A 10,013-nucleotide genomic window follows, 5' to 3' on the forward strand; every position below is an offset into this window, starting at 1 on the left:
ACTTATCTATTAAAATAAATAATTTTTATAGTTAAACCCCAAAACAACTCTTTTTATTCTTATTCAATATTTGATATTTAATGTCAATTAATTAAAACTAAATTAATATGTTAACGACTATTTGGTTATATATAGAATAAAAATAACATCGATAGTTTATATTAATTATTGTAAATCCGATGGACATTATTTAATAACTTTATGGTAAGATAAAAAAGAAAATTTAAACTTATTGTAAAAGTCATGGCACGGCAATCGCCAAAGGTCAAGTTCTAGTTTAAAAAAATTTTAAATAATCGAATGCCTCCGAGAGCCCCTAATGGGCCTACAAGCGTGAAAAACGGACCACTTTATGTTAGCCAGTCGGCCCAACTGCATTCAAAACACGGTTTATAAATTCCCTTTTCTGATATTAGGGATTTGGAAATTCCGTCCTTTGGACCGGACGATAGTGAGGGATATTCGGATATCGATAATGGTGAAGCTCACTTCCAATTTATAAGTTTTCAAAGGGTTTCATTTTTCCACCATTTTTTTTTCAAGGGAACATTCATTTGTTTTTGCAGGCAGATTCAACTACGGATGATCTTGAGCCCTTGTTTGATTACCGCCGCGTTCAGCCCCTAAATTTCGTTTGCATCGACGGTACCAGAAAAAACCTCCAATTTCTTTTTTTTTTATTTTTTAATTTTTTTTTTCACGAATTTCAACAATATCATGCAATTCGCATATATATTTTTTTGAATTTTAGCTCAATCGTCATTGTACTACACAAATTGTTGTATTAATCGTTTGAGTTACATTGTAGATGACGATTCAGATACTTCACCAGTTCCGTCGCAAAAAAGGAGGAAAATTACTGGTCCTGATGTAAGTTTTTTTGTATCTTTTCATTTATATTGATATATGAAAGTAAATTTGCATAATATGAATATGTATATATTTTTAATTTTTATGAAAATTGGCGATGGATTAGGTTGTGAAAGTAAATGAGGATGAGGATGTTGAAGTGATCAAAGTGGTGAATGTAGAAGAGGAGGATTGGTTGGCTCCTCCTCCTATGGTTTCAACTGATGCTTATAGTAAGATTGGTGAGGATTCAACCATAAAGGAGTTGAGGTATTGTACTTGCATTTTCCAGTTATGAATTTGTGGTTTTTTTTTTTTTTTTTGCCAACAAAATATGTGGTTTTTCCGGTTATGAATTTGTGGTTCTCTTGGAAGTATGGAGCTTTTTTATTTTTTTTCTAGAAATTTCTATTTTGTGTATATGCGGTTAAAATTTTTATTTTTTTCAACAAATCATGGTGTTTTGTTATTAGAGTGCGGGATTATCAAATATCAATTCTTATTTTCTCGCACTTGCATTTCTTTTTCTGTTGGTTTCACCTTTCTTCTTCCCTCTCATTTCTGAGATAAAATAATTAAATCATTTCAGTATGGGAATATCATTCTTGTAATAAACATTTCTAGAGAATTATGATTTTTTGGAAACTGAACCTACTTCTTATTTGGCTGTCATTTGCAATATTGATATAGACAATTGCCCTTAATTATATGAGAGAAAACTATCTTATACCTGTTTTTAATATTCTGGTTGTGTTTAAATTGTCTGACTACTTAACTGGTAATCTATCATTCATCAACTGTTATTTTGTGCATGAGAATTGTTGCCGGTGCTTGTTAACCATATTAGCTATACATGTTAGTTTCCAGTCACAAGATTTAAGAGCTATAAAAGAAATTAAAGTTCAAAGAATGTTGGGATATTAAGGGATGTGCACCATACAGTATGGTGGCTATTTTCTGGTATAATGCTTTAATTTAAGTTTTTTTCTCTTTAAATGTCTTATTCTGTGGAGGTTGCTTTTCCTTTTATAATATCAAATGATGTATGCAGGCTAAGGAAGCAGGAATTGGTTTCATTTGCGCAATCTGCAAAAAACATGTTGCTAGAAGTGCAGGAATCTGCAAAAAGAGAATTGAGTGGTTTGTTGAAACCTTCTTTAGATGTTGTAGCTGAGCAACCAAATAATCCTGCCTCTGAAAGGGTGAAAATAGTTATTTCAATCCAGAACAAGGATGAACTCAAGCAATTTCGTGTATACATGGTATAGTTTTGTGCTGCACTTTGACCTTGTATGTCAGTATTGCATTGCAGTCCTGGCTAGGGAATAAGAGAATAAAAGTTTAGCTCTCTGCTTTGCATTTGCCAGATAGAGAATAGAAATAACTATAGGGCAAGATCCTTTTATATCATAGTGTTAAAATTTATATAAAATCCCTAGCTACAAGCCATGGAGTTTTCAAGTTGTATTCAATTCTGTGGTTTATGTAATTGTTTGTAAAGAAGGCTAGAATAGTTGCACTTAGTAAGTTCAAAGAAACTGCTATAGCTGGAATTTATAATTGTCAAGACATGGTGAAAGAATTATAGGGGACTGGGACAACTACAAATCTTATTGAAATGCATTATGCATTCACATGGGGAAGACTCAACATTCCCAGTTTAAATTTCACCTTGAAATGACATGTGCTCTAGTTTCTTCTCTTATTTATGCTTGGAGAAAATAAGATATATGCAGTTCTAGATTTACAAAATAAATAATTCTTGGACGGGATTATTAACTTCTAAAAGTTAATTCTGTTGCATCTATGAAAATGTAGCTAGAAAAGCAACTTAAGTTGGTATCTTGGCATTCGTGCATGGTTTGTGTCATATTTTCCTTATTTTCAAAGGTTCTTCTGTGAACTTTTCTTTTCTTGATTGGGGGAAATCTTTCCAATGAATCTTCCTTCCTTTCATGATATAGAATAAAGAAAACTTGCAAGAATTTGTCCCACTTACTGAGTGCACAAATACTCTGTTCTTCAGGTCGACAGCCGCTGTCACTGTACCACTTCTGTAATCAGGATAATGTTTCATGGAATACGAAAATGTAAATATGATTAAGTGGTATAACCTCTGAACCAACATGTTTAATCCATTCACATCTTCAACATCTAATGTTGATATTGTGCTAGCTTGAACTAGCCCTTAGGGTAACTACATTTTATGAGACCTGTTTTGGTGGATTTTCATTTATCATTGAATGGTTAGGTTTTGTGTTATATATTGGCCTTTTCATGTAATAATTGTTATTATTTTTCATTTTGAATATCAAGTATCTCTTAGACGATATATGTGACTTGTTTGTTTTACAACAACGTGAGTTGAAGAGTTTTTCCATTTTAATAGGATGACAAGTTTGAGAGGCTCTTCAGCATGTATGCAGATAAAGCTAAGCTTGACCTGCAAAGCTTAGTATTTTCTTTTGATGGTGATAAAATTAGTCTGGCTGCAACCCCTGCAAGTCTTGGAATGGAGGATGATGACATTATTGAGGTGCATGTGAAGAAGAGTTGATTGAGGTGTGTTGCTGCTTTATTATGCAAAAGCATTTAATTTTGAAATATTTGTTCCAAGCCTATGTTTGGTTTCTCACTTTGACACAAGTAGAAAAATTAGAAAAAAAAAAAAAGAATTTCTGAATTTGGTATACTGTGTACCGTGATGAACAAAGTGGTGTGGGGAACATTAATAGCGTATGGATGGTTTTGGTTTTCTATAAAAAAATAAAAAATAAAAAAAAAACCAGTAAAGTAGCCCTCAATGCCATGATGAGCGAATCATATAACTAATATCAGTTCTGTTTAGGAGGCTTTTAGAGCTTAAACTAAGTGTGCAGTTTGCTGGTGTGGATTTTGTTGACTTGTGGATTATGACTGCTACCTGAACTGGGATAGTGAATCTGCAATTAATGCAGACATGCAAAAGGACTCTGGATAAACTATTGCTAGAGCCTCCAACTTTTAGTATGTAACTATTGTGGTCATAATTGATTATTGGGTCAGTGCATATTTCTTATTCTTTGCCATGGAAAATCATTGTCTTTATTTGCATCAACTTGGATTGCATGTACCAATGATTACAAAGATTGGCTTGCTGATTTTAGAGAATAAACCAAGTTCAAGCAAATAAACTTCTCATGTCTGATGGAGTAAAGAAAGAGTACTAATGGACAATAAGTTTTCATTATATATGAGTTGTTGGGGACTGTATATTTATCTATGATTTATGGTAGGAATGCATGTTAAAAGTGAGCAGATTCCAAACCAGTATGACAAATGCTGTTTAAGATTATGATTTTATGAAAGGATAATGTAAATTTAAGAAATTCCAATGTGGCCATTGTGGTGGTTGAATTGGGAAGGCTTACTTTGATTTGTTTCCCGATCAATGAGATTTCACGAGGTTGATGCAAAATTTTATTTAAGAATGTTAAAACCAACAATGCTGAGTAGAGGTGGCAGTTTGATTGGAATGTATTTAGGTTGGATCATTTTGGGTTTTGACTCTTTGGCTGATTCAGGTATTAGGGCATTACAAGTTCAACTTATTTCAGATTTAGGATATCAAATTTTCTGAGTCAATTTTAGCAATTTAAATTGGCTGCTTGGATTCAAGTGGACTTTTGCCACATTTATTCTACTAACAGTTAGCAATGGATTCAGGCTGCTAATTTTCAAGTGAATTTTATTTGTTTTGTATTGAGTTTCAAGTGGTTGTGGAATCAAGATTTTGCCAGCTTTGAAATTTGATTGTGGTAGTATATTGTTTCATTAATAAGGGATGTATTTTGGACATATCATTATAGTTTATATTATTTAATTGAGGTTTGGACTAAAAGGATCAACCTACTACATTGGTTTTGGAAGTGAGAGATGAGAGAAGGGATGACCCTCTCTCCTCCCCGTCTAGATCTATGTCTCATACTTTATCCTTGTGCATCAGCAAAATTCAACTAACTTCCATCCAAATACAATTTTTATTCTTGGTTTTCTTTATGGCAATATTAATACCTTTATTACTTACTAGTGTAAATGCACTTATGTAGTTGGGTTGAAGAAATGGATGAGAAAGGGTGAGTGATAAATGTAATCAAGAGGAATGTAAGTTGAGATGCATTTGAACGTTCAAATGATAAATTAAGTTAAATGTACAACCAGAACTCGTATCTTTATTAGCAGGGAAGAGAAATAATTAATTTATCTCTATTTTTTTATGGTTTTACTAGTATTACTGTTTTTTTAGTAATTTTACTGAATGAGTTGGTGCCAACCAAATTAGTTGCTTTATATTTTTGTATAAACTGTTGTTTTCTAACGTTATCATCCTTTGATAAAAAATAATTATTACTAGGTTGAAGCTTTTGATTTTTGTTTTGGTATTAAGCTTCACAAGTGGTCCTTGTTTGGTATATTTGGTACTCACCTAAGGCTTATCCTTTCCAATTGCTTACGCCTCTGCCATGCTTCAGGTTTTTGTTTCAGCTATAATGCTGAAGTAACTTTGCCTGTCCGTTCTACACTCTAGTTTTCTGGATTAATCTCAAAGCTGTGCGCACTTTCAATTTCCTTCTTTTGGCGAAGTTTGTTGTTCAGAATTGTACAGTGAGATGCAAATATTCTGAAAAATATCTAGGAGCAACCATTGTCTATCATGCTTTTCTACAGCCATTGTGCGAGGAAATGATGTATACATTCTCAAATGTACTCATGACTGCCTTGATAAACTCGTTTTTGTGAAGCCCTTTGGAGTACCTTTTGGCTTCTTGGATGTGTATATTTTGGGTTATTTACCTCTCATTTGATTTTGATATAATGAAGTTTTCATTTCGGTTAGCACACCATTAATGGCATCATATTCTGCTGCTACAGCTAGCGGATGTGAATTGAAATTAGTGTTCACACGAGCATTCAGTTGAGTCAATATGCACTTGTGCACAATTGCTTTTTTTGCATTTTTTGTGTTGTGTGTGTGCTTGTTTTTCTAGTTCTCTTGCCTGTTTAATTTTGAAAAACAAGTGAGGTTTTTTATCACCGCCAATTTGCCTATTCTCGAACTTATAGCTTCAAATTACGCACACTAAGAGTTGGTTTTATTCATAATAATAATGTCACTATGGTTCTTCTGTAATTTCAGCAAATATTTTAGGTTTAATAATACGCTGTGATATGAATCAATTACAAACTTACTGGAAAATGCCATTCTGTCCGCCAAAAATAGATAAATCATGCTTGTTTAAAACAAGCGTTCTCTCATGATCTAATTTTGACATTACTGGTAAAAAATAAATGCTGAATAACACTGTAAAGAAGTGCTTGCAACTAAATTTTGTCAATTATGAAAATGATACAGAAAAAAAACACAAAAATGGTAATTTAAAAACTTAACAAATAATTATGTATGAATTTAGTGAAAACAAAAATATGTTTCATATTTAATATATTGACTCGAATTTTGACATGATAATTTTTATATTTTATATGTATTTAACACAAAATAAATAAATATAAATATACGAATTATTAAATTTACTCACAATATCTATCATTTATAATGCTAAAAATGGCTAACTTTTTACATATGTGATGTTAAACATGTCAAATGAATTGAAAGAGTTTGAATTGGATTATTCCATATTGTTTTCAAGTTTAAATTATTTTTGGATTCAATATATTTTAGATTCTGATCATTTCAGATTAATTTGTTAAACTTTAAAGTTAAAATGAGATTTGATTTGCACAAAATATTTAAATTAAATCAAATTTTATTAGTCTTAATTATATTATTTAAGGTCATGTTTTCATCAACTTGTGATCAGTGAATAAACCACTTGCTACTTATCACACGTAGTGTGGCTCCCAATTTAATTTTTGATATCATTAAAAATATTTTCTTAGCATAAGATTTTATAAAAAAATAAACGAATTAAAGTTATTTGTTTGCAAATGTACGATGTACAGAACTTGTCATTGGGAGTGCCATGTGATTGTTTTCTGGTTTTCCTTTTTTTTTTTTTTTTTGCTTTGCAGAAATATATGAGAAAAAAAAAAAGAGAGGTACCTGTTCTTTGATTTAACCAAAAAAAGAATGAAAGATGGGTGGGTGGAAGGTTTAGGTACTTCTTGTTGTAGCTTTTCAAATATTGATTTGGGGTAGCTGTTAAAGAAACAAATGTAGTAGATGATTGCAGTTTTATATTTTATATATATTTTTTAATTTTAGCAAAATATTGACTTGGGGTAGATGTTAAAAGAACAAACATTGTAGATGATTGTAATTTTATGGTTTTGAATTTTTTTCCTTTTAATTTTAGCAAGCATTGCATTTTTTATATTTGAAACGTAGTTAACCAATTAAAATAATAAAAAAAATAATAAAAATATTTTTTTATCAATAATGTTTATAATGTGAGAAACATAGTAATTGATGTAATTTTTAGAAATATAGTAATTGATTTAATTTTTAAAAAATTATTTATGATATTTAAAAATGTAGTTTTTGATGACAAAGATCACATTTTTTATTTGAAAATGTGGTTGATAATTTATTGAAGATCACTTTTTTTTATTTTAAAATGTGGTTAATAATGAACAAAAAAGTTAAATTTTAAAATTAAATACTAATTTGGGATAGCTATTAAAAGAACAAATATAATAGCTGATTGCAGTTTTATGGTTTTGAATTTTTTTTTTAAATTTTAATAAGCAATGCATTTTTTTTTATTTAAAACGTAGTGGATCAATTAAAATATTAACAAATAATATTGATACATAATTTTAAAATTGTTTAGACTATGTTTTCTATGTTGAAGACATATTTGAATGACTTTTTTTTTTTTATATATATATATCAATGGCATTTATTATGCGAGAAATGTAGTAATTGAAGTATTTTAAAGAAAAATATTTGTAAAGCTTAAAAATGTTTTTTTTATAAGCAAAGAATATATTTATTAACTTAAAAGCATGGTTGATAAACATTTTTTTTTGTTTTAAAATGTGGTTGATGATGAATAAGAAAGTTAGGTTTAAAAAAATGTTTCGACTATATTTTCTATGTAGTAAATGTAGCCTTTGAGCCATAAATATCACGTTTCTTATATAAGAAAATGTAGTGCTTGATATAAAAAAAAAAAAAAAAAAAAAAGAAAAACATGTGTTAAAACTTTTGCTATGCTTTTTTTTCTTTAGTTTTTTGCTTTCTTTTCTCATTCGTTAGTTTTTCATTGTTTTGTTTCCTGCTCTTCTCTCTTGATGCTCGTTTGTTCTTTTTTTTATTATTTTGTTTTTTTATATATATATGATGATTGTTTCATTTTTCTCCTTTGAGAATTTGTTTCTCATTATGTTATTTTCCATCAAAATCTCAGTTTTTATTGGATTTTTTTTTTTGCGAATGTCTTTTTTGATTTATTGCTTTTTCCTAATTTTTTTGCTCTTTGTAACTTCTCTCTTTTCTTTTGTTTTTTGGGTTATTATTGATTTTTCATTTTCTCATAACTCTATTGTCATTAATCTTTGTAGCATTTGTTTCTCACGATTCTATTGTTTTTCACCCTTTTTGTTTTTTTTTTTTTTGGGTTGCTGGGTGATTCAGTGGATTTAATATGTGTGGTCGTCAAGTTTTATTGTCCTTTATGTATTTTATGATTTAAAAAGATGTAAGGATTGAAATGGTTTCCATGTTTTTTAGCTTTTCTATGGTTGCTTTGAAGTCAATTTTTCTGACAATTTACATTTTTTTCCCATTCTTTGAACTGTAGCTGATGTCTTATCCCGTAAGCTAACGGATACTTTGTTACCTAGTTCTCTTCATTTTTAGTTTAGTTTTTTCTTTTTTGTATTGAATGTTTTCATTTTCATTGTTATTTTTGCCTATGGGTTTCTCTGGTGTTGCATTTCTTCAATCTTTCACTGTTGTCCAATTTATTGTTCAGTTGGTTTGCTAGGTATGTGCATTTTTTTTTCTTTTTGTTTGCTTTTTTGCTTCATTGATAAATTTGGGTTGGTTTGAGCATTTATGAATTGTTTTTGATTATTTGTTATGCATTTACTGTAAACACCCCATTTTTTTAAGAAAAATTTGACAAGATGGAAATGGGTCTTGATTGTGAACTAGATTTTAATAAAATGTTTTAGGCCAAAGGTTAAAAACTCAAATATCTTAATCTTAATGTTAATTTTAATTTGATTTTAATTTTAATTTTGATTTTGGTTTTGATATTAATTTTATTTTAGTTTTTGTTTAAGTTTGGGTCAAAGTCAAAAGTAACAAAAAAGTAAAAAATAAAAGGAAACAAAAAATAAGGGTTTTTGAAATTGGCATAAAACTTTGGACCCTTCAACCTTGGATTCAATCATGGATTCATCTCTATAGTTTGAGATTCAATTATGGAAATCCTTGGTCCTTAAGTCATTAAAATAAAGGAAAGATCATGGAACATTTCAATCTTGAAAATCTAGTTAGATTTAGTGAAATCTTGGGTTTTTCAAGTAAAATTAGGATTTAATCACAATAAAAGCACCCCCAATCTGTGAACAAAGCACGGGTAACAAGCAATAAAAAAGGAACAATCAAGCATGTACAGAAAAGTAATAAGCATAAGTAGATTAAAGAAATCAAAGTGTGAAAATCTTTTGGGTTTTTGGTTCTCGGTTCTTAGTGTTCTTGAAATTGGTTTTAGGGATTTTTAATAACTTAGGGTTTGATTCTTGATTTCTAGGTTTTAGGTTAAATTGGTTGAAATTGCTGGAGATTTTTTATTTCTGGGATTTAGGAGTTTAAATTTCTAAATCGTGAATTGATTTTAGATTTTTGGTTTGATATTTTGGAATTCGGTTTAATTTTTAGACCTCTAAATTTTTTTTTTTTTAATTTGGTTTGGAAATTTGAGATTTTTTGGAAATTTTTTAGGTTTTTCTTTGAATTTTTCTATGAATTTTTAATTTTTTAGTGAGGTACATAGCAACTAGAGCAATTTCATGATGATTGGATTTAGGGTTTTTGGTTGTTTTATGGAAAAGTTGAATTTCATGATGGTTTGTTGAATTTCCTAGAACCAGTTTCTAGGATTATGGTGGGATTCTGTAAGCGGTTTGAATTTTTTTTGTGAGAAACCTAAAGA

General features: G+C 29.6%; 1 protein-coding gene across 2 annotated transcripts; it reads left to right on the plus strand.

The window, feature by feature from the left end:
* Positions 1 to 319: 319 nt before the first annotated feature.
* On the plus strand, positions 320 to 5,732 carry LOC111282449 (Ubiquitin-like superfamily protein). Of its 2 annotated transcripts, XR_016342177.1 has the most exons (8): positions 320 to 478; positions 567 to 645; positions 809 to 870; positions 977 to 1,119; positions 1,901 to 2,111; positions 2,876 to 2,956; positions 3,239 to 3,411; positions 5,361 to 5,732. XR_016342177.1 is itself a non-coding variant. In XM_022870530.2 (7 exons), exons 1-6 carry the CDS (start codon positions 353 to 355, stop codon positions 3,404 to 3,406), a joined length of 789 nt encoding a protein of 262 aa, XP_022726265.2. In that variant the 5' UTR covers positions 320 to 352; the 3' UTR covers positions 3,407 to 3,411; positions 5,361 to 5,732. The 2 variants fall into 2 exon arrangements, 1 of the variants encoding a protein (XP_022726265.2); XM_022870530.2 differs by lacking the exon at positions 2,876 to 2,956.
* Positions 5,733 to 10,013: the final 4,281 nt, after the last annotated feature.

This window comes from Durio zibethinus, chromosome 5 (assembly GCF_047325235.1).
Source record: "Durio zibethinus cultivar Kanyao isolate XHJ-2024 chromosome 5, ASM4732523v1, whole genome shotgun sequence".
Classification (NCBI taxonomy): domain Eukaryota; kingdom Viridiplantae; phylum Streptophyta; class Magnoliopsida; order Malvales; family Malvaceae; genus Durio; species Durio zibethinus.